This window comes from Camelina sativa, chromosome 11 (genome assembly GCF_030686135.1).
Source record: "Camelina sativa cultivar CO46 ecotype springtype chromosome 11, ASM3068613v1".
Taxonomy (NCBI): domain Eukaryota; kingdom Viridiplantae; phylum Streptophyta; class Magnoliopsida; order Brassicales; family Brassicaceae; genus Camelina; species Camelina sativa.
This window is the reverse complement of record NC_141890.1, coordinates 8,388,557-8,411,812: the sequence shown is the minus strand read 5'-3', so window position 1 is coordinate 8,411,812 and position 23,256 is coordinate 8,388,557. Positions and strand designations below refer to the sequence as shown.

The 23,256-nt window shown below is 39.7% G+C and overlaps 3 protein-coding genes and 1 pseudogene across 12 annotated transcripts; 2 read left to right on the top strand and 2 right to left on the bottom strand.

The window, feature by feature from the left end:
• Positions 1–295: 295 nt before the first annotated feature.
• Positions 296–8,014, top strand: LOC104722545 (alpha-glucan water dikinase 2). Of its 9 annotated transcripts, XM_087473403.1 has the most exons (33): positions 315–356; positions 468–570; positions 794–852; positions 924–1,033; positions 1,108–1,171; positions 1,263–1,354; positions 1,466–1,616; positions 1,772–2,077; positions 2,168–2,278; positions 2,357–2,455; positions 2,564–2,698; positions 2,792–2,880; positions 2,955–3,089; positions 3,181–3,343; positions 3,444–3,533; positions 3,701–3,886; positions 4,183–4,242; positions 4,346–4,390; positions 4,487–4,546; positions 4,643–4,795; positions 4,910–4,993; positions 5,094–5,270; positions 5,364–5,470; positions 5,601–5,814; positions 5,929–6,032; positions 6,114–6,243; positions 6,314–6,439; positions 6,599–6,709; positions 6,793–6,885; positions 6,958–7,131; positions 7,207–7,299; positions 7,393–7,508; positions 7,590–8,014. In XM_087473403.1, the coding sequence occupies exons 3-33, from the start codon at positions 799–801 to the stop codon at positions 7,792–7,794; spliced, it is 3,837 nt and encodes a 1,278-aa protein (XP_087329529.1). In that variant the 5' UTR covers positions 315–356; positions 468–570; positions 794–798; the 3' UTR covers positions 7,795–8,014. The 9 variants fall into 9 exon arrangements, 4 of the variants coding, with proteins under 4 accessions (XP_010439039.1, XP_087329527.1, XP_087329529.1 ...); XR_015571538.1 differs by having other exon boundaries at positions 296–570; positions 5,608–5,814; XR_015571535.1 differs by having other exon boundaries at positions 296–570; positions 6,555–6,709.
• LOC104722546 (uncharacterized) lies at positions 7,848–9,276 on the top strand. Its single transcript, XM_010440739.3, has 6 exons — positions 7,848–7,988; positions 8,110–8,189; positions 8,271–8,358; positions 8,452–8,773; positions 8,875–8,928; positions 9,015–9,276. Exons 1-5 carry the CDS (start codon positions 7,884–7,886, stop codon positions 8,916–8,918), a joined length of 639 nt encoding a protein of 212 aa, XP_010439041.1. The 5' UTR covers positions 7,848–7,883; the 3' UTR covers positions 8,919–8,928; positions 9,015–9,276.
• Positions 9,277–9,520: 244 nt separating this feature from the next.
• Positions 9,521–21,176, bottom strand: LOC104722544 (separase). The gene is given in 34 exon segments (XM_087472314.1): positions 9,521–9,949; positions 9,951–10,043; positions 10,046–10,224; positions 10,329–10,416; positions 10,493–10,732; positions 10,960–11,265; positions 11,267–11,372; positions 11,485–11,725; positions 11,797–12,026; positions 12,112–12,167; positions 12,303–12,509; positions 12,612–12,714; positions 12,845–12,866; positions 12,869–13,075; positions 13,410–13,839; positions 13,841–14,163; positions 14,274–14,320; positions 16,527–16,636; positions 16,855–16,986; positions 17,066–17,331; positions 17,445–17,532; positions 17,621–17,989; positions 18,097–18,231; positions 18,350–18,460; positions 18,544–18,765; positions 18,948–19,064; positions 19,135–19,428; positions 19,593–19,673; positions 19,676–19,726; positions 19,955–20,062; positions 20,162–20,264; positions 20,266–20,322; positions 20,436–20,964; positions 20,967–21,176. Coding segments are annotated over 34 exon segments (6,027 nt in total). The 5' UTR covers positions 21,043–21,176; the 3' UTR covers positions 9,521–9,649.
• A 40-nt stretch (positions 21,177–21,216) lies between these two features.
• LOC147933758 (uncharacterized) lies at positions 21,217–23,256 on the bottom strand (annotated as a pseudogene). The gene is made up of 6 exons (XR_015571877.1): positions 23,175–23,256; positions 22,587–22,858; positions 22,253–22,488; positions 21,985–22,157; positions 21,566–21,811; positions 21,217–21,456 (listed from the first exon to the last, which is right to left on the bottom strand). The product of XR_015571877.1 is annotated as an uncharacterized LOC147933758 (transcript).

Below are 23,256 nucleotides of genomic sequence, written 5' to 3'. Positions count from 1 at the left end.
TGGATATGTAGTGGCTTTGGACAGAACTTTGTCTCAGTGGAACACATATTGGTGTCAAAGCCATTGGTTACTCTTAAGACTTCTTTTTCTTGGCTCTCTTCACTCTCTGTCTTTTCTATGGGGAAGATGATGTGAGTTATTATTATTTGGTATGTATGTCTTCTTTACCTTTACAGATGCCTTTCTTCATCAAAGCAGAAGAGAATAGGATTCCTGTAAGTCTCTTTCAGCGTTAATTCTTTTATGATTCTGGAACTTTGAAGCATAGCTGTTAATGTCCCTTTTTATCTCCCCTGTTTCAAATCTACACCCACACGGCACTTTTTGGCACCTTTGTGTGGTCATTTGAGAGCCAAGTGAATAGAATCCCTCGATTTATAATGGAACTGAGTCTTTGCTTTTCTCAAGTTCTCTCTTATGTTGTACCTGTGTAATTGATACTGTTTACAAAATATATTTTGATACAGGAAACTAGTTGCGTAATTTCCTGAAGAGCTAGTGTAGACTTGATTACTTTAACGCATATAAACAGCCCAACTTCGTGAAGAGAGCCAAAGGTGAAAGAAAAAGGTAAACGTGTTTTGATGTGTTATGCATGAAGATGGCATGTCAATACTCAATAGAAATGATTTATAAATAGTGTTGTTGTTACTCTGATGCTGTTTCAAGATGACAGTAGTGAACTGTGGTCCATCAACTGGAAATTCGAGTTTTATTGTTTGAAACTATCGGCGATCATTCATAATTCTAGATTTCTAGTTGAGGCTAACTTGTGAACTCTTTTTATGAATAGCTGTCATGGCAACCTCTAAAGTCCAACAATTCCAGCTAATAGAAGGGATGGAGCTGCAGGTCTGTTCTTTCTGCTGTCCTGCTGGAATTTATAATTTCAGATTTTGGACTAAATCTTGGTATCAATTCAGATCACTGTCACTGGTTTACCGAATGGGAGCAGTGTAAGAGCTGAGTTACACATTAAGAACTGCATTCGCACATGGATTCTCCATTGGGGTTGTATCTACCAAGGGAATAAGTGAGTGATGAATGATCTTTAAGACAGAGTTTATACTTTAAATATCTGTATGTTTTGACTTATGTTATCTACAGCAACTGGTTTGTCCCATCTGAACATTCCTCAAAGCAAGGTGCATTGCAGACACCATTTGTGAAGGTCTACATAACCCTTACATTTCTTTCTTATCTACAAGGTTTTATCTAGAAGTCAGTTTTTTTCAGCAAAGTATTTCTTCTCTCTACTGCAGAGTGGGAATGCTTATGTAGTGATCCTTGAGTTGCGGGATCCAAGGGTACGTGCGATTGAATTTGTGTTGAAAGATGGTAGCCATAACAGATGGTGCGTAATTTGTTCTTTTCTATAATTGAGTCATACTTGATACTTGTGTCTTCTGAGGGATGAACGGGGTGCAATTCACGTCTCTACCTTGATGGCCAATGGAAATTTCAGGTTGAAACAACATAATGGAAACTTCCGGGTTGAGATTCCCTGGAATGATCTGCATGCTCATCATCGGATTCCAAATAATCTGATAGAAAGAAGAGCACATAGGATATGGGACCAGAAGGGCCGTCCCCAAAGCTCTGCACGTGAACAACAGGTAAAATTGGTCCATTTAGTAGATACGCTGATCTTTTTATTAAGTAATTCTTTACTTGCTTTGCTGTGTAGCTCCTGCTCTAAATTACTCATCTCTGTCTTTATGAGTTGTAAAGTCGGTGCTGTCTCTTGTATCTTGCATGTATTTAATTTCAGATAGACTATGACAACGCAATAAGAGAGCTCCAAGCGGAGCTCGCTAGAGGAATATCTTTGGACGACCTGCACGCTAACTCTACAGTACCAGTGGAGAAAGAAGTAACCAGTGAGCCAAATCAATCAATGAACCAATCATATCGGCGGAAGCATGATGTTCAGAAATGGTTACAGAAGTATGCCGAACCAATCAACAGAAATGGAAGTGTGCAAAGTTCAGTCCTTGTAGAACTCTCCAAGAGATCTATCGGCCTAGAAAATGTAGTTTCACAGAAAATCTTTCATGTCAGAAACTATGAGATCACGGTTTGTAATACCACTTGTTTATACAGTCAATTCACTATTGGTAGTTTTTAATAACTGCTAGATAATTTCTGGTTTCTGTAAATTTGTTAGGTTCTCCAGAGAGATGTTAAGGGAGATTGTTGCTTATGGGTTGCCACAAACATGGCTGGTCCAACAGTTCTCCATTGGGGAGTCGCCAAGTCTTCAGCAGGAGAGTGGTTGGTACGATGTTTTTACTTCTGTAGATATGTCTTATCACAATCTTCTCAATAAAAGACTGATTTTTCTAACTCTAAATAGATTCCACCACCTGATGTGTTACCTGAGAAATCAAAACTTGTTCATGGAGCATGTCAAACACATTTTACCGATATGTCGAACAGTTCACACTCTTATCAGGTAAAACATGCATTGAATATTTTACAGCGATTGCCGTCTTTTGTTTTAAAGTACTTCTATTATTACTTTTATCTACTAACGCTTCTCATTTTTTTCGCGTTGGAAAAGTTTATTGATATAAATTTAAAACAAGTCGGTTTTGTTGGTATCCAATTTGTGATATGGTCTGGAGGCTACTGGGTTAACAATAATGGAGCCAACTTCGTTGTAAACCTGAAATCAACAGACAGTACCAGGGGTAAGGTGAGTCAAAGGCATCACACCGTCAGTGGAATGATAATGTTGGGATGTTATCACTATATTTCACTTTTAAAACATATTTATTCTCCTGATCAGCTTGACGTGGATGAAAAGTATATTCTCAAATGGTTGCTTGATGAAATATCTGAGCGAGAGAAAGAGGCTGAGAGATCACTGATGCACAGGTAAGTAAAAATATCTGAAACCTAATTTTCCTCCTTAGATGTTAGTGAAGTTTCTGATATGCATAGCTTGGCAGGTTCAACATCGCAACAGAGTTGACCGAGCGTTGTAAGGATGAAGGAGAAGGTGGTTGTATTGCTATAATGGTGTGGATGAGATTCATGGCCACCCGACATCTCACCTGGAATAAGAACTATAACGTGAAACCTCGGTAGAGCTATTGTTTCGTTGGCTACTTTTAATTGATCATATGTCTTCCTCCTTTAGATCAGAATTTTTATGCCTCAAGTCTTTTTATGCAGGGAAATTAGTGAAGCGCTAGAAAGATTCACCAATTTGATGGAGAAAATATATTTGCAGCAACCAATAAAGAGAGAAATTGTGAGACTAACTATGGCACTTGTGGGACGTGGAGGTCAAGGTGATGTTGGGCAGAGAATCCGTGACGAAATCCTTGTTATTCAGGTATATAGTTCAACATCTCTGCAGCTAAAACCTTTCATAGTCTTGTTAGAGTAGTTTCTTTTTTCGTCTTTAACCTTTAATTGTCATTATCTTTTGTTAGAGAAATAACCACTGCAAATCCGGCATGATGGAAGAGTGGCATCAAAAGCTGCACAACAACAGTAGCGCAGATGATGTGATAATTTGCGAGGTACATATATATATATATGATGAAAATGAAGTAAGATACTCACATCTAGAGATTGGTAAATCAGAGATGTAAGATACTCACATCTAGGGATTGGTAAATCAGAGATGTGATATCTCTTTATATTTTCACCTGGAGAATCTCTGATGAGTTTTATTCTTCTGCCACAGGCTCTCTTAAACTATGTGAGATCTGACTTTAGGATCGATGCTTACTGGCAAACACTAAAGTCCAATGGTATAACAAAAGAAAGGCTTGCAAGTTATGACCGCCCTATAGTATCAGAGCCTCGTTTCAGAGGTGATGGCAAAGAAGGACTCATCCGTGACCTTACAATGTACTTAAAAACATTAAAGGTATTTTTAATAACAATTGTATCCCTATTTTCTGCTAGCACTTTCAGCCTAATTTTCTTTTCCTGATCCATTAAAGAATTCTTTGGCGCAAACTGTAATTAGCTTAGTAATTAAAGCCAACACTATTGTGATGATGAACATATATCCCTATGGCCTTCATTAGATTATGATTGCTTTGAAATTGGGACCGATAATATCAGGAATATACACATTACACAACAACCTTTAGCTTCATCCTCGAGTTTCAGTATCTTGAATATCTATCTAAACGAGCTGTTTTGTACCTGCCTTTGTAGGCAGTTCATTCAGGTGCAGACCTTGAGTCTGCTATTGATACGTTCCTTTCTCCATCTAAGGTAAATAGTTCATGATCCAAAAAATTTTGATTTTTGGGACACATATCCTCAACGACCGTACCTTGTTTAGAGTAATACCTCATCCTTTCATTTTCTTTTTCAGGGTCATCATGTCTTTGCTGTCAATGGTTTGTCACCAAAATTGCAGGTACAATATCCTCATAGTATCTTTCCAGTAAGATATATTGTACATTATAAAGACATCCAAAATCCTAACAGAGCGTCCACTTCCATTGTATGGTAGGATCTACTGAATTTAGTGAAGAGGCTTGTCCACGAAGAGAACACTGATTCCCTAATAGAGGTTCTAATAGCACATATCCTTCCTATTGCCAGTCTTACTCCGTATTGTGTTTTTTTTAAAATCCTTATGCTTGCTTTGTTTTATGCACTTTTTCAGAAGTTAGTTGATGCTCGCATTGAGTTACACCCTGCACTACGAGCACCTCGTCCGAGGGCTAAAGATTTACTATTTTTGGACATTGCTTTGGAGTCGTGTTTTAAAACAACAATAGAGAAGAGACTCATCTCTTTAAACTTCAATAACCCACCGGTATCTGTTATTGTTTTAGTTTAAAATTATTTTACTTTTCCTTGTAGCCAAATATTAGTCCTTAAAATTAAAAGTGAGGTGTGGATTGATCTTCTTTCTCCCTCTTTGGAACAGGAAATTATATTTGTCATCTGCATGGTGCTTGAGAATCTGTGCTTATCTACATTTAACAATGAAGAAATTATCTTTTGTACAAAGGCATGTTATTTTTTCTAACTCTTTCCCGTTGTATCTCTTTCAAAGTTTGACTCTCGGTGTTCTTAAAGCAATAATATTTGTGCTTCTCTTTCATGACCAGGATTGGTACCGTGTCAGCGAGACTTACAGACCTCATGATGTTCAGTGGGCATTGCAAACAAAAGCCGTCCTTGACCGTTTACAACTAGTACTTGCAGATAGATGTCAGCATTATTTTCGATTAATAGAGCCTACTGCAAAATATCTTGGTCAACTGTTACGTGTTGACAAGCATGGGGTATTTTTCAATTAAACTCCAGCTTCTTCTTTACGTAATAAGTCTAAAAGTTGATATCTGTATTCATTTCCGTTTCTTGTTTTATTTTTTCAGATTGATGTTTTCACTGAAGAGGTTATAAGAGCAGGACCAGGGGGAGTTCTATCAACTCTTGTTAACAGATTTGACCCTTCTCTCAGGAAAATGGCGAATTTAGGCTGGTAAGATACGTTTTTGAGCTTGAGAAAACAGACTATAATTCAGACTTATTTCATGTAGAAGGTAATTACTGAACCTTTTATTATTTTTTATATTTTTTTTGCTCTAATCCAATTGTATCTGGTTGAGAAGTTGGCAGGTTATCAGCTCAGCGGATGCATATGGGTTTTTGGTTTGTGTGAATGAGTTGATTGTAGTTCAAAATAAAGTCTACTCGAAGCCAACTGTAATTATCGCTAGTAAAGTCACAGGAGAAGAGGAGATCCCTGATGGCGTTGTTGCTGTGCTGACTCCTAGTATGATTGATATCTTGTCTCATGTCTCTATTAGAGCAAGAAACAGCAAGGCATGTACTATTTTCTGATCCAATATATATCATTACACAATGCTGCAAAAATAGGAACCAAGATGTTCACATTTTACATATGTCCGCTTCTCAATTCAAGTTTGTCTGATGCAGATATGCTTTGCTACATGCTTCGATCAGAATGTTCTTAGGAATCTCAAGTCGAAGGAAGGGAGGGCAATATCTATTCATACAATGTCTACTGGTTTACGTATCAGGTAATCGAATTCTTATGTCGTCACTGTTCTTTACGCTAAAAGATGGGTTTTCTAATATCTCTGAGTTTATATCACTTGTAGTGATGGCAACATCTCTGATGTCTCTGTCCGTCATATTTATATTTCTTCGGTTCCACGGGGAGTGATCTCTAAGGGGAAGAAGTTTTGTGGCCACTATGTGATATCATCCAAGGAATTCACTGATGAAATGGTAAGTAAGAACCAGATTCGTGAAGATAAAAAGTTTCATTTTGAGAATACCATTTGACTGAGTTTTTTAGGTTGGTTCAAAATCATACAATATCAAATTTCTACGAGAAAGAGTTCCATCATGGATCAAGATACCTACCTCAGCTGCTCTTCCGTTTGGAACATTTGAGAATGCACTCTCAGATCATTCCAATAAGGTATAGCTAAAATCATGTTGCTTATCAATTTCTCTTTTCTTGAAACTCTTAATTAGTTTTGTAAACAATGGCTACCACATGATCAAATCAAATCCTCATTGATTTTGTGATACAGAGCCCTCTCAAAAAATTTATTTTTGTCGGATCCATTGCTTTCAGGATGTAGCACGCAAGATTTCTGCCTTTAAGGATTCTCTTAACAGAGGAGATCTGACAAAACTTAAGGCGATTCAAGAAGCTATTTTACAAATGAGCGCTCCAATGGCTCTGGTAATTTGGTCATATAATTGTTTTTCTTTCTCTCTGTTCATGTTTTATATGTATCACATGTTGGCTTTTAAAATATATGGTAGAGAAATGAACTGATCAACAAATTGAGAAGTGAAAGAATGTCGAGTCTTGGAGATGAACTTGGTTGGAACCGATCGTGGATGGCAATCAAGAAGGTAGGAATCTTTTTGAATGTATGTGAAGTATGAAAAGAACCAAGTACATTCCTGATCTTCACATCTCCACAGGTCTGGGCTTCAAAGTGGAATGAGAGAGCTTATGTCAGTTGCAAAAAAACTAGGCTTGACCATGATGCCGTTTGCATGGCGGTGCTAATTCAAGAAGTCATATGTGGCGATTATGCTTTTGTCATCCACACAAACAATCCTGTCTCTGGTGACTCTACAGAAATATACACAGAGGTAAACTATAGAACTTGCTCCATATTTAAAAAATTTAAGTAAAAATCCAATTATCATAAAACTGTGTTTTCTCAGGTTGTGAAGGGTTTGGGAGAGACCTTGGTTGGAGCATATCCAGGACGAGCAATGAGCTTCATCACCAAAAAAACGAACCTAAAGTCTCCAACTGTAAGAAACAAAAAGATTGTATTTGTCTCTTAGGTTTCAGTTATAAATGAATAGAATTTTAACAAAGTGAGTGGTAAATTTTGGGTTGTACAGGTGATCAGCTACCCAAGTAAGAGGATAGCTCTGTATTCTAAACCCTCAATCATATTCCGGTCAGACTCAAACAATGAGGATCTCGAGGGAAACGCAGGCGCTGGACTTTACGACAGGTTTGTTTATGTGTGTTTCTCTGTTTTCAGTCTTTTTTTTTTTCGGAACTCAAAAGCTGAAAAAGGGTGTAATTGCTGCAGTGTGATAATGGATGAAGCAGAGGAAGTAGTGGTGGATTACTCAAGGGAGCCACTAATAGTGGACAAAGCCTTTCAAATGCGCTTGTTCTCAACAATTGCAGAAGCTGGAAATGTGATAGAGACGCTCTATGGTTCTCCTCAAGACATCGAAGGTGTTGTCAAAGGTGGCCATATTTACATCGTCCAAGCTAGACCCCAAGTTTAAGCTCTCTCTTGCTATTTCTGCCATTCCCTAAGTTTTCAAACAAATCTTACAATTACACTCCTGATACCAAACATTAACTCATAATAAATATGTTGAAAAATCACAAGTGTGTGGGGTTGTATGAAAAATCACAAGTGTGTGGGGATGTATCTGAAGATGATTTGCTGAATCATGTGGCCGACGTACTCTGTGAAGTAATAATCCTTGACTTACTTCTTCACTTCTTTCCTGTTTATGTTCATTAGCCTCAGAACAGTGTCGTTCTGGTTTACAAGTGTGAGAGGATTTAACTTCTAGTTTTGTTTCTCATGGCAGAGAAATGATTATGAGTGTATTGATGTTGAGCTCCTCAGACGCCTTGCAAAGGGAATAAATGTCGATATTAAATTCGAGAGGTTAATCCCTTTTTTTTCTGTAAATATGTTACAAATTTTTGTTTAATCTCCTATATCATAATGTTTTTTACTTGTTTGCAGCATTAAGGATTTTGTGGTTACACCTGTGCTTGCTTTGTTTGGAACACTTGGTATTCCTTTCTATCATGGATGGATAGTTGATCCTGAGGTACATCATTTTGATTGTTGTTCTTATCTTTCAATTCTTTAGTATTGGAAAAGTTTTAAAATATGATTGCTTTTCCTCTGCTTATACCTCCAGGATTCGGAAATCGCTACTGCAATTGGAGGCAGAACTTATGATGCTCTAATGACTGAGCTGACTGCCTTGGATACACAGACTGTTAAGGCTCCAAGCAGTAAAAGTAGTGAAGAAAGCTCTGTTGATATTGCTGTGTTGGTTACTGCGTCTGCAGAGCATGGTAGATTGGGAAAGGGAGATATTGAAGAAGAAGAAGCCTTGTTAAGAGCCTTGACATTATCTGAAAAGGAAGCGCCTGGTTTTGATACTCACAGAGACTCTTATGAAGTAGAGGAGGCTTTGTCTGAATCCTCAGATGTAAATGGGCTCACGCAAAAAGAGGGTAAGCTCATACACATGCATTTTTATATCTATTGTGGATAAAAATAACTCCATACATTTCCTAAGTTGATCAAGAAAACTTCACCATGGTTGAATTTTCAGGTGAATTGATCAAAGAATTCTTGAAGATAATGCCAGTCAGTTAACTTGGGAGGGGTGCGTGATTGTGTTGTTTGCTTACGAAGATGTTCTGTCATTGGCTAATTATATCTTAATAATTATTGATCTTTCATTTCCTCCAGGCTCTTTAACTTGGAAGATGAGCTTAACGAAGATGAACTTTGTGTCTTGTACCGCAACTATCACTTCTCTACCATGATAAAGGTTATTTACTTATATGTAGAGAAGATAGGTAAATTAGATGGTTTTTGAATTTGATGGTTTGTTTCTCTTTTGTCATATGTTAGTATGTTAGTCTTACAGATGTAAATTATTCAATTAAAATAGAATCAGTTTATATATGTTTGAGAATACTTTACTACAGTGGAATCAGTTCTGTTAACAGTTTGAACTGCCCTCTTTCCTTTATGCAAAGATAGAAAACAAAAATTATATTCATGTCAAAATGATGATATAAAATGAACAAGTAATGTCTGAAATACGCAGAAATTGATCGTAAATTACTAACACTTATATAACATAAAATTCGAAGTGCACCATGTGATTTATTTTTACAATTTGTTATATCAAAGAAGGGATGAAAACATATATCTCTAGAGTCTCTTTTCTTCTCGTCTCTTGTGTTGTCATATGATCCTATGATTAAAAAGTCCTAACTCCCAAGTCCTAAATATATATCCCTCAAAATCGTTATATGACCAGACAATGGGGATTCCAAGTTAAGAATGGACTTATTAGGAAATGCTCTCTAACCAAACTAACACGATGAAGAAGGAAGAAGAGAATCGATTCCTTTTTTCCTTGTGATACCTGTTGGTACACCATAACAGACCGGTGCAGCCCCAATCAAGTGTTGCGTGCACGCATCTCGAGCTGCGGCTATAAATGAACCGATTTTACGTCTCTGCTTGTGGTTGCACTCAATCTTCTTCCCTGACCCATCATCAACATCTGACTGAGCTGGCTTGTTCCGCGAAGACGGTATTCTTGACCTCTTGCTGGTGTTGTTTCCTTTTAGATTCATGGCTGCGAGTTCGTTAGCTAATGACTCACACACACTGGCTACAACCACCCTCTGATGAAGAATCTGACCTCTCTTGCAACCATGCTTCCAACAAAGCTTTCCCAAACCGATCAATGTCTCGGTCTGTGTTACGTCCCATAAAGTCGCCACAATGGCTGGAGATCCACCTAGGAGATAAGAGAGTGGTATGCCTTCTGGAATGTAACAGCCTTTTAGCCATAGTGAACCACTATTGCATCCCTCCATCAAGAAAGTTGCAGAACAGTTATCTAGCTTCTCTATTTCACGCTTCGGTATATACTGTGCTCCTGCCGTATCATGAAAGGTAGAGGATCTTTTAGAAATCAATCTCAAGTAAACGAAGATTGCACCAAAAACGGTTAATAAATCCGAAGTGCTAGAAGAATCATACCACTTCCATGACCAAAGTAAAGAAAGAGATCATGATTTTCTAATGCTTCTGTCAACTCTGTAGCACTTGGTTCTGATCCAGCTTTCCCCTGAAAGTATACACAATCATGGAAGTTTGAAAACAAAGCATCACAATAAGGTTTGGTATATGCTTTTGTATGTTACCTCAAAGTTTTGATCTCTGAACCAACTCTCAAACATGTCTTGTGTTTCGGGGAGATCACCACCAGGATTCAACAAGTAAAATGAATCTAGCGGATCAATAAGAGGGAAGGAATCAAGATGAGATCTTGCTGGCTCTCCTTGGAGACTGCGCTTCTTTAGCACAGCAGATATGCAACCTACAGAAGGCATGCGGTACACCTCTTGTTTCCTTAGTATTGGAATATTCTCCCAAGGAAGCATCTAAGCAAAATCAGAAGGTTAGTTAAATTTGCATTAACAGCTTAATCATCAGACCAATAGCTTAAAATTTCATATTCGTCGAACCCAATATTTTATATCATGCATGAATTAGCAGCAGTCTTCACGAGAAAGATCTATGTTTTTCAGCAAGAATCGCTATGGATAAACCAACGAGTCAAACTTTCTAATTCATGTGCAGGAAAATGATAAGGATATAATTGACGAACCTGAACCTCGGGATCTAACACAAGAATGATAGGTTCTCTGTTTTCTTGTTCGTCTTGTTGCCCTAGTTTGGCTGCTGCGTCATGTATCAGTTTTAAGGCCAATTCATGCCTACTTTCAGATATCTTAGACGCAGCAGTAGGAGTTTTACAGCTATCTTCTTCGTAAAGATATCCCCCTCTACCTACATAGCAACCATCTCTTAAAGAAAGCTGAGCAACACATGCTTCTCCTTTTAAGTTTTCCGTACCACCACCAAGAATAACTTTCAAAAGCATCTCATTTACTTCCATTTTGCACTTGGACTTAGAGATTATTCACCAGCTTTCTGTGCACTGAGTCAGGCAATTTGTAGTTCGACCATTCTCCAAGAAGCAGACACCTCCAGGGACCCAGCCAGGAAGCTTCTAGATTCCTAGAACAAAAAAAATGGTTATCTGATGTTATTTACACTGACACAAATGCAGACCCTTACCCAGTAAAATAGACAGACATGTGCACGTGTTATAAAAAGAGAGCCATCATACCTTAGAAATATTCCCAGGCGATGATCAAGTTTCTTTCTCTTTTTCCACCACAGGCATCTACTCTCTGTTGTGTCTTCTCTAGGAGTAGAAGATGATGCGTAGCTTTCCTCCAATATTGATTTAAATTCTGGAGCTACCTCATCAACCACGGTGGCACCCCATGGACAAAGCCAGGGCCCTTTAAAACTCTCGACTTGAGTCGCTCCCGTAGAGCTACGATTTGCACTGTCATCTGACATGTCTAGTGAATCAATGAGATCATGAGTACAACATATAAACGCCATTGATCAACAAGTATGCAGTTCATATTACCTTCTAAAATTGAATCTACAGGTAGAAGTGTGGCAACCGGTTGGCTTTCTGGGTTTAGGCGTGATATGAGCACCCAGGCACAAACAGGTGAACGAATGTGCATTAGCTCCTGTAACAGTTGGTTTAAACCACCTCCAAGCAAACTAATGCAGATGATTGTTGAGCTTGGAAGATTGATGAAAAATTCTTTAGCAAATTGTACAAGATCTTCAGTACGGTCAGGAGCAAGCCTACAGTGGAGAGTAAGGAGAAACAGAGTCAGCCAGCAGAAAATTATAAAGCATGCCTGGTTGCTTAAGTTAAATTACCTCATACCTGGGTAAGTCCAAATCCTCAGGAACCATGCAGCTCGAGCAAGTAGCCTCTGTGCACTGAAAATAAAAGCTGTCAGATAGAAGATGGAACAACTACTTTGAAAAAAGCAATCAATAACTACGTCAAAATATCATCAATAACACTGAGGTCAATCCACAAATTGAGAAGCTGAAAAAATGTATCCAACCTACCTCCGTTACCTCTTTATCTGAGAGGCACCGTGATATGTGTTTTCCGCTCAAACTTGAAATGAAATGGTAACTGATATGGGTACCAAGCGAGGCTTGATGGAAAAATGAGACCCAATGACTTGCTGACAGCTCATTTCCATCATATTCGAATGAGAATTCAGTACTCGATGAAGAAAGCAGATATAAAGAGGCAAGCAATCTTGAAACCTATCAGGGACAAAAAAACAGTTTTATACCAAACAATAATGATTTTAAGATTGAAAGAAAATAGGCAAGGACAGGTTACTGTTGAACAACCCAAGCTTTTACCTTTTGAAATAATATTGGAACCTCTCTGCTGAGTACAACTGCTAACATTAACCATGACACCAGTTTTGTGAAAGGAATATGAGATAGATCACAGCAAATAGACCTATTAAAGGTAAAAATTAAGAGGTTAAGAAGGATGATTAGTACACAGTTCTAAAGAGCATACTTAATCAATTTAGCATATGATGTTTTACATGGCCAAGTGGTATACAACCGATATATGTCTCACATACCTACTCTCCCTGCAGTGGTATTCCGCAAATTCAACCAGCATAAGTTGTATAGTATTACTGCACGATCAACAGCGAATACATCTCTTGCAACTTCTTTCCTAATAAACTCCAGCAGCTGACTGACAGAAGGCTGGTTGTGGCTGGACCAGTTGCTTTTAAATAAAACAGAAATACTATGCAGTAAAGCCTCATGAGCTAGATGAACTCTCCCAGAGTCTGCCAAACATTTTCCTGAATTGGAAAACTAAAACTGTAAGCAGAGATACTCATCTTCTAGCAAAGATTCATAGCCAACACAATTTTCATGAACAACATGAGAATGGTCAGAACATAAAACAAAAGCATGGAAAGGGAGAATATGATCAAACTCATTTGGCCTCGAAACTCACTCAAGGGTTTTCATACCCATTACTTTTTTATCGACAATGGATGAATCAAAAGGTTACTGGATCTCAGTTGTCATCTTAACTATTAAGCTATTAGATTGTTTCAACAGGAAAATGTCAAAAGGCTAAACTTCATATGCACATTTAAGTGAGCAGATGCATAAGGAATTAAAGCATACCAAGGCTAACAAGTATTGAGGACGCAAGCTTCCTATGGCAGAGTTCCCATTTCAAACTCACTAAATTGTTGAGAGACCCAGATCATGTTGCCTCTTCGGAGAGGCACTGCTCACATTTTTCTTGGTAGCAAATGCAAAAGCCAAGGAATGCATTTTTTGTGTCCAAGAACACCCTTTCACCCCTAGTACCATCAGATCTATCACAGAAGTTAGAGTTATTTGACATAACTTCAGGCACATTGGAAAGGTTTTGGCATTGCTCTTTAAGTGACTGACGCATAGATCGAGTCAACCTTGACGTTGGCTCAGATATCAAATCCTTGTCCTTTGACAAACAAGTTGGGATAGCTCTTCGACCCCTTCTGGAGGCTCGGTTTCCTGTAGGCTCCTTTATATTGAGTTTTGTTTTACTTAATTTATGTCCTAAATAAAACTTCCCCTCCATTTCTATCAATCACTATTTCCTCAGCAATTTCTTCCCCATGTGATCCGATGCAGCTTTTCCATGCTGAGCAACAGACTTTTCCCAGGGCAGTACTAAACAAGCTTTCAGCATGCAAGAATCCATCTGTCTGGGAAACTCTATCAAATTTTTTCCGAGATATGTCTCCAAGTTGTTTATCCAATGTAACTTCCAACTTCAGTTTGCACTTGACGCACGAAAAAACTCGCTGATTAGCAATTAATATCTCCTTTGCATTTTGGAGTTCCTTTTCTGCCAGACCCAGACACTGCTTTTTGTAGTAAAGATTTCCTTGAGAAATGAAAGAAGAAAGAAAACAAATCAAGCAGCTTATTAACAAAATGATTAAGGAAACCTAAAAGAAAAGACTATACCCATTGAATAAAGGAGTAGTTTCATACCTAAGGCAGAAGAAAATGCGACTGCAAAGATTGGGTTTTTGGGTTTACTGTTAAAAAGGAAAATTTAAATAAGGAAAGGCGATAAAAGAGGCGATTAGGGTTTCTTGCGTTCTTGTCACGTATGGTGCCGTCGGCGGTTTCCCCGAGCCGTCTTCCGGTGGAGGGCGGGGGCGAAAAGGAGGGAGATCATGGAGAAGGGATCTCTGAGAAGGTTGTGGAAGTCTCGTCGGAGGGCAGTCAAGTAAAAGAGGGTTCTAAGGGTTCTAAGGCAGTGTCGTTGCAACAGCCTGTGGTGGGGGCTCCTACTGGAAAGCGAACCTTTCTGCAAGCTGCACAAAAACGAATGTTTACTAAACAAAAGTTTCCAGTTTCGGAGGTCGATGGAAAGTCGAAGGTTGTCGTACCGCGGGAGGTCTTTGAGGACGCAAAGCCCTTGTGGGAGGATTTTCTGGTGGGGAAATTTGCAGACGCAAAGGCTCCTCATGTTGGCAAGATTCATATGATAGTAAATAAGATCTGGAGGCTTGGGGATCGTACATCATTGATTGACGTTTATGCTGTGAATGAGTCTACAGTCAAGTTCCGGATACGAAGTGAGGGTTTGTGGCATAGGGTGTTGAGTCGTGGCATGTGGAACATTGCGGATCTACCTATGATTGTCTCAAAATGGTCTCCCTTTACTGAGGAGACTCAGCCAGCTATGCAATCAGTTTCATTATGGGTCAAGCTCAAGAACGTTCCACCCACTTTGTTTACAGAGAAGGGTTTGGAGTTTCTTGCGAGTGCAGTAGGGGAGCCGATTCGGTTGCATTCCAACACTGACGAGTGTGTTAGTTTTGATGAAGCTCAAATCATGGTGAAAGCGGATCTCACAAAGGCTTTGCCTCGAGAGTACATCATCTCGGGTGAGGAGGAGGGAGAAGTTGAAACTACTGTTCTGTACAGTTATCCTTGGCTCCCACCTCGTTGTTCTAACTGTCATCGCTGGGGACATCTTAGCACTACGTGTTTGTCTCCCGGGGCAGATCCCTCTCCACAAACTAAATCAATGGCCCCTACCATCAGGATTACTGAGCCTCAATCCTCTTTTCCTCCTTCAGCTCTTGGCTCTAAGAGGGAGGTGGTGCTTCCGGCTCTCATTACTGCGACTCTGATCCCTGCTTCTGAGAGTTTGACAGCAGAGCCTCTAGTTCCCGGCTCTGTGAGTCTGTTAGGGGTGCCTCAGGGTGCGACTAACATGGCTTCAGGAGAAGTCACTGTGACAAATGAATGGATTACGCCGAAATCAGCTGGCAGGGTTAGTCCTATTAAGCAGAAGGAGCTGTCGGATTTAGGAGCAGGTTCGCTGCTAAAGAACTCTTACTCTGTTCTTCGGGAGGCAGAGGATGCCAACCAGTATTCTGTAGAGGTTCAAGGGGATGTTGATCAGCAGGAGGTTGGGGTCTCTGTTCCGCAGTCTAGGGAAGAGAATCAAGAGGATCCTAAGGCTCCCATCCATCCATCCTAAGGCTCTCTATGGGTTCAATGGGTTTCTGCAAATCTGCTGAAGCAGGATTCCTTCTGGTCAATCAAGAATACTACAAGTCTGGGTTCGTGGATATGGGTAAAACTCTTAAAGTACCGTGATCTTGCAAAGTCTTTCTGTAAAGTGGAGATTGGGAATGGGGAAAACACATCTTTTTGGTTCGATAATTGGTCAGGCTTGGGTACGCTTGCTGATGTGGTAGGGAACAGAGGTGTTCTAGATTTGGGGATCAGCTGGCAGAGCTCTGTGGCAGCGGCGTGGTCTTGCCGTCGGTCTAGGCGGCACCGAGCAGACCATCTCAATAGCATAGAGGATAGTCTGTTACTTAAGTGGCAGCAACGTCAGGAGCAGGAGGATAGAGTACTCTGGAGAGGGAAAAATGATGTTTATCGACATAAGTTTTCAACTCGTGACACTTGGAACCATACTCGTACTACATCAAGCACGGTGTCATGGCATCAGGGAATATAGTTTGGTCATGCAACGCCTAAGTACTCATTTTGTGTCTGGCTGGCGGTTCTGGATCGGTTGTCAACTGGTGCTCGTATGGTTGCGTGGAATGGGCAAGCAGCGGGACTTTGTGTTTTCTGTCAGCTTACTTTAGAAACACGGGATCATCTCTTCTTTGCTTGTCCGTTTGTCTCGACTGTGTGGTCTGCTCTCGCTAAAGGCCTGCTGCAGACATTTTATACCACGGATTGGTCTCTCCTTCTTGCTCACATATCTACCTCGAATCTTCAGCTGGTGGAAAGTTTTCTAATCCGCTACTTATTCCAAGTAGTGGTTTATACGGTCTGGAGGGAACGAAATGGTCGTAGGCATGGTGAGCCACCGAAGCCTGCGGACACCATCATTGCGTGGGTTGATAGGCAGGTCAGAGACCAGCTTCTTGCCATAGGTTTAATGGGGGATCGGCGATATGATGAAGGGTTTCAACTCTGGATGTACTCTCGAGCCTAACACCTCTTATCTATTCTAATTTTTTCAACACATTTATTCTTCAAACTATGTTGCACAAGTTGTAAAAACGTTTTATTTTTCTTTTGAATATAATTTAACATTAAATTCAAAAAAAGAAAATGCGACTGCAAAAGGGAATAGACTTTGCGAGCATGAAATGGCTTTTCCCCATGATAGACTGGTTTCTGCCTCCAGTCCATTCCCTATTAGATCATTAAGAATTCCAACCTGCACACCAGAAACCAAATTGAGAAACAGAGAACTGATGGGACCCAGCTAGACTAGAAAGTTTGAACAGAAACAGAACCTGAAGGGTGCTTTCCAAATAACATTGGAGTACACTCCAAGGACTTAGGTAGCAGCAATTGACGTCCCAGAGAAAATTTCCACATGGCCAAAAATCAGTTGCTACCCAGCTGTAGACTTGGAAGTTTTTTATGCCAAAAGTCCGCATCTTTGATATTTTTCCAGCGTCGTTGTGTTTTTCGAACTGCTTCTCAGCTGAATACTTAAATTTCTGGTGAAGTATAAGAGTCCGTATCCTATAGGCTTCTTTTGCATATGAAAGAGCCTGTAAGAGAAAATGGTTGACCATCAACTCAAGAGATTATAACAATGAAACTGGCAGTAATTCACAATAAAACTTTTGAGGCAATAGATGTAATATATGTATAACTACGTTTCCTCAGAAATTTTTCCAAATGATATGAGCCTTTCACAGAGATCATAATAGAGATATGCAGCTACAAAAGATGAAGTACCAGAGAGTGAAGCCTGCAGTGACATTCATTAGCAAAATTTGGATAATCCCCATAGATATTGTTTTGAGAGGACAAAATTCAACATGAGTTAACTTTCTTACACTTGAAATGAGTTCTGAAGCTGCATCTTTAATATCATCAGTTGTGATGTCTGATTGAAAGGGGCCTTCGTCTTTATTGGAGGCACGCAAGAAATTATTATGTAAATCATGGAAGTTCTGCTGGAACCCAATTAACTTTGCTTTTGAATCTTTCAAGCAATCTATCCAGAAATGAATGCATGTAGATTTGTCACCACAATTCTCTGATAAGGTCCGGATAAAGGTAACACTTATGGGGGAAAGGCATAAGGCATGACTAAGCCTTCTACAGTCCCACAGCATTGCAAGGCAGACCTCCAATTTGACATTCTTCCACTTAAACAATCTGAAAATCAGCTGGTATATATGATGATGGAGCTCTGTACATCCCTGGAGATGGAAAAAAAGTAATCAATGGACAGATAGATATGAAGAACGCACTATAAAGTATGCCACTCAAAAAACATAGTGCAGCTAGATAATAGGAAAAATGTTACCTTCACTGACATCAAATCAGTCATATTATACAGTAACGGAATTATGTTCTCTGTTGGTAGACTGTCCCCACTATCATCTAGGCTAAGAATCCTCAGCCAGAGATTTAGTGAAGTTCTAATATCTTGAAAAACTTTCTGCGCAAAAGGGACGAGGCAAAATGTTTCAAGAAAGATTAAGTAAACAGTGAAACACAATTCACCAACTGAAAGATAAACTGTCAATGATTAGAAGCTATGCAATAAGCATTTGCACCTTCGAGTTTGGCTCAGCTTCCTGGGTACAGAAAGCCCTCAAGCAATACGCAATAGGTAACATGTGAGAAGATGGAGTACCCTCTTTGTTTGGCCCATGATGTACCTCATCCTGCTTTCATACATACGAAATTAGTTCACTAAATATACAAGCCATTAATGAGCTATTAATTGTGAAGGTACGAAGACATATACCAGTATAGATATTGCTTCTGACAGTAAACAAATGCACTCATTTAGATGTTCAGTTCCAGATGTCCTTGTCATTCGTGCTTTCCATATTAAGATTCTTGCTCTCTCTATATGCATATCCTCAGTGACATAAACATCCTTCAAAAGGATATCTGCTATCGTGATTCGCGTTACTTGACCTAGATTTGAACTTAATGAGAACATTTTTTCATTGGCAATAAGCTCCTGCAAGCATTTATAGAAAAGAGAAAATAAAATTAAAAACAAATCAGGATCGCCAATTTTATAGGTAAAGGTACATTCACCAATTAAGTATCCAAGGGAATTTCTAGTAGCATGCCCCGTCAAGTTAGAACATGCGCAAACTTTTATTCAAACATAAACTGAAAGGTTGTTAGGATCCGAACATGCTCTAGGATTTTTCCGATACCACGCTTTGACTTTTTTGGAGAAGATAATAACAGTGAGTACAAAGTTGTACAAGAATCAGCCGCATCCAGATTCGTGTGACATTCCCGTTCTATCTGTTGATAGCACAGACTCAGATACTTGTAATTCAAAAATTTGTATAAAGGTACTTCATCAAAAATTTACCTTAACCCACTGCTTAACAATTGCCTCAGGGCCTTGTAACCTTCTAATCAGATGTTCAGCTGACAACCAATTTTCTAGAATATGAACAATACTCTGTCTAATCTTACATCTGCTACATTGCTGGAGTATATCCAGGTAGATTGCACACCTCTTACATGCTTCGCCCACAAAATCCATAATGGCATCTTCTGACAAGTCAGTATCAGATGAACTAGACTGATTTACAAACATCTGACAATGTAGTTCAACACATCTCCATGATGCCTTGGAATTCAGCTCAAGCGCCTCACACGCCTGCAAAGTAGAACACTTACTCGATAAAATGTACCATGAGGAAAAGAAGTAAAAGAATGTACCATTTAGATGCAAAGGTCCGCACAAGTAACGCAAAACCAGATCTTTTATTCTAGTCTTGCTTGCACAGAAAATTTATAAGCGCTAAAAAGCATGTACTCCACCTTATTTAGCTCCTTATCTCTGTACAATACGATACCGATATTGTAAAGCGTCGCAATTAGATACTTGAGTTCTTGAGTTCTTGAGATCGGATCCATGGACTAGCAATTACAACTTCAACTACATGGGCACTGATCTGAAAAGAAAGATGTTCGATTACTAAGTTAGATTTATGATCGATCGCATGTTCAGGAAATTGAACAAAAAAAGAAGCAGTGTTATAAGGCATTGCAAGTTTGCGGTAGAACATCAACTGAGAAGCTAGAGCAGGTGACACTAGAATGTATGGAAAAAATTTCGTGGAAATAGTTACTTGATGTACACAAGTCGGTAGATAATCAAGATGCAAGGAATTCGCGCAAACCTCAAATTGGCAAGTTAAGCTGCGCAACAAAGCCATTGAAATGTCAATGATCACTGACATTTTTCTATACTTCAATCCGAACAGAACAGAAAGCACCTCGCGAGCAAACTGGAAACAGGGAACAGATTTAACTATATATCAGATGAAAGCATGTAAAAGAAAAGCCGCAGCAAGAAAGAAAGAAAGACATCAAAGGACAAAAGCAACCTTATAAATTCGATCTTTTGACAATGCAGATTTATAGTGTTCTTTCACAGTTAAGTCGCAGAAAGACAGCACCAAATCCTCATCGAAATGCTCAGCCTCTTTAACCCATACTTGCCACGATCCCTCTGTGCAACTTTTCACTCGCCTTAGCATCTAAGACCCTACACAGTAACAAAATTTCAGGTTGTGCTATCTCTTGAAAGAAAAATTCAAAATACTGGTGGAAAATGGAAGCAGCATTGATCTAATAATCAAAGAAGAGACCCACACTGACCTAAACCAGGGTGTAACCTCCTCGAGCAAAAGAAGGACTTTCCTACACCGCTTATCTTCTAAGTGCTGACACATTGCCACAGCCTTAATAATGGCATTCACCGCATCAACAACGACCAAAGCCAGCTCCGCCTCACCATCATGAACCTCAGGTAACAACCGGGACTTCCGGTATTTGCAATCAGAGCCGCCTCTTAGCTTCTCCAGAACCGTAAACCCTTCAGCATAAACATTCTCATACAAACCCCAAACATCGAGACAATAAATCATCCGCAGCCTCTGAGACTGAACGGTATGAGGCTTACAAGCTAACTGCGCGGAGACCAATTCTAAAGCAATCGAAAGCTCATAAACGTGGAACAAACCCAAGGCGGATTCGCGAGCTCCGTCATCAGATTTCGCGACGGAGAGGCGTTTCGGCAGCAGCGAAATCGATTTGTTGAGGAAAGGAAGGAATTGCTTAGCTAGGGCTCGAACGGTGGTTGCTCGGTCTTGTTTTTTATTCCGGGAAGTTGTTGATGATGATAGAGTAGGTAATCGGAGAAAGCGGAGTCGATGAGTGCGAGAAGACGGAGGTCTTCAGCGGACGCCATTGATTTTGTGCTCATTCTTCTAGGTCTACTCTAGTCACTCTCTCTCTCTCTCTCTCTCTTCCTAGTAATTTCAAAATCTCAGTCGTCGTGAAGATTCCATTTCAATACGGATGCAATAGATACCATTTCATAATCATAATCTTAGTAAACGAATTCATTTGTCAATTAATGTATAACCATATTGTAAGGTGAATAATGAACTGTCACCTTATTGATCATCTGAAACTTACTATCCGGTCCGATCTCAAAAAAAGAACGAGACATGAAAAATAAGCTTAAGTTATAGTATAAGTTTTAACGCGACATAAACAAAGCATTCACAATACGAAAGGCAATAGAAAAGAAGAAAAAGCACTAGGGGCCATGCACTCCTCCTCCTCTTCTTTCTTCTTCACACGCACTCATCTTCTTGTGCTTTCTCTCTTAAACCTACAATGTTTTAGTATTCATCAACAAAACACCGGGATTCCAAATGATTAGACATCTCAACGTTTTGAGATACTAGAACAGGCAATTAATTGGTTGCTTCTTCACTCACCATGGTTGTAGGATTCACCCGAAAAGAGTCAAGGGGAGCCACAACTCCGGCTTCAACCGCTTCCTTGTTGTACGAGTATGCATCCCTGCTGGTTTTCCTCATCCACACCATGGGCGTCTGAAAAGAAACAAGAGGAGCCTCAACTCTGGCTTCCTCGTCCTCCTCGTCGAACCCCTGGTACTCCTCCTTGAACCCCTTGAGTTCCTCGTGGACGTAAGAGTCACTGGGGGGAAACCATAGGTAAAGCTGATTGAAAAACAAATGAACATCAAGTGGAAAAAGTCAACATATGGGGTCAAATTTTAGGCAAACAAAACCACAAGTGAGAAAAGGGAAACACTAGTTGGGATAAGAGCATTGCTAGTTTGATTGAGTCAAAGATGAGACAATGAAAAAACTTGGCTAGGATGCTTAATTACCTTGACTTCATGTTCTCGAGTAGAGAGATGCGTGATGAAATTATCAACGCCTCGGCCAGTAATGCCTAGGCCAGCAGGACCTGGGTCCTCAATGCGACAGCACACAGTGCAAAGCCAGGTGGCAAGTTCACCCGTTTCAGTGCACTTATCTTCCTCATCAAGTTCCCCTGGATCTGTGGACAAAAAAGAAACAAGAATTCAACAAGACTGAGAGAGAGAGAGAGAGAGACAGAGATGAGGACAAACACAAAAACACACACACACTTACCTGCCAGAAGAAAGCTATTCCAGAGCCGCTTTGCATGAGTGGATGAGCTTCTTGAGGAGAATCATATGGATACGGGAAAATAGAATTGTATCCAGACCGACGTAGCTTGCGAAGATGAGGAGAGAAGTTAAAAGGAGTGGCGGCTGATGGACGGGATATGACCATAATAGAAGATGGCGGTTCACTCTCAATCTCAAAATCAAGAGACAGGAAAAGAGAAACCATGTCCTTTTCACCTGTTTGAGAAACAAAAAGAGAATTAAGACTCTCTCTCTGATTATATACCTTAACTCTAGCAATTGGGAATGATTAAAAAGGATGAGGAGATACTAACTGTAGGGGGAGTGCGTAAGAGAGCTTCCAGTGGAAGTGACCTCTTCAAGGATGTCACGAGGGACCTTTGCTAGTGAGCCAACGGCAGTGATGGTGATAGGACCGGAGTAGCCTTGCTTCCTCAAAGTCCGTTTAATACATGGACCCACCCGACGAGCATCATAGCCATCGGGAACCGGACACCTCTTCATGTCCCAGAAGACCGATACAGGGGCCGACGCTATCTCCTTGTTTGGAGGAGCCTCCATCATTCAAGAATCAAAGACTTTAAACCTAAAAGCAAAAAAAAAAACTAAAATTCAAATCTAGGTCTAATACAACTTTTTAAATATCGATAGATCACAAATCTGGAATCAAATATCGATATCGATCAGACAAGAATTCGGAGAAATAGATTGACACGGCCGCCGTAACCGCATATACAGATACCTGCGGGCAAAGTATATATACAACTTGTACAGATCTATCTATTGTGCAATCAGTCGATAAATTTTTCGATCGCAAATACAATTTTTCATATACTCTGTAGGGTTCTATCTATTCCATGAACTTCCTAAGAAACGTAAGATGAAAGGAGCGAGAATTTTACCTGAGAGAGATATATGCAGAGTAGTTGGTTTGGTTGGATCTCGATATCGACTAGGGCTCCGAAATTCCTAAATTTAAGGAAG

Coding starts and splice junctions, on each gene's coding strand:
- LOC104722545 (XM_087473401.1), top strand. CDS start 799: ATGGCAACCTCTAAAGTCCAACAATTCCAGCTAATAGAAGGGATGGAG. Junction 7,300..7,392: donor CGAACCTAAAGTCTCCAACT/GTAAGAAACAAA, acceptor TGGGTTGTACAG/GTGATCAGCTACCCAAGTAA. Junction 7,509..7,589: donor GGCGCTGGACTTTACGACAG/GTTTGTTTATGT, acceptor TAATTGCTGCAG/TGTGATAATGGATGAAGCAG.
- LOC104722546 (XM_010440739.3), top strand. CDS start 7,884: ATGTTGAAAAATCACAAGTGTGTGGGGTTGTATGAAAAATCACAAGTG. Junction 8,190..8,270: donor GTCGATATTAAATTCGAGAG/GTTAATCCCTTT, acceptor ACTTGTTTGCAG/CATTAAGGATTTTGTGGTTA. Junction 8,359..8,451: donor GATGGATAGTTGATCCTGAG/GTACATCATTTT, acceptor TTATACCTCCAG/GATTCGGAAATCGCTACTGC.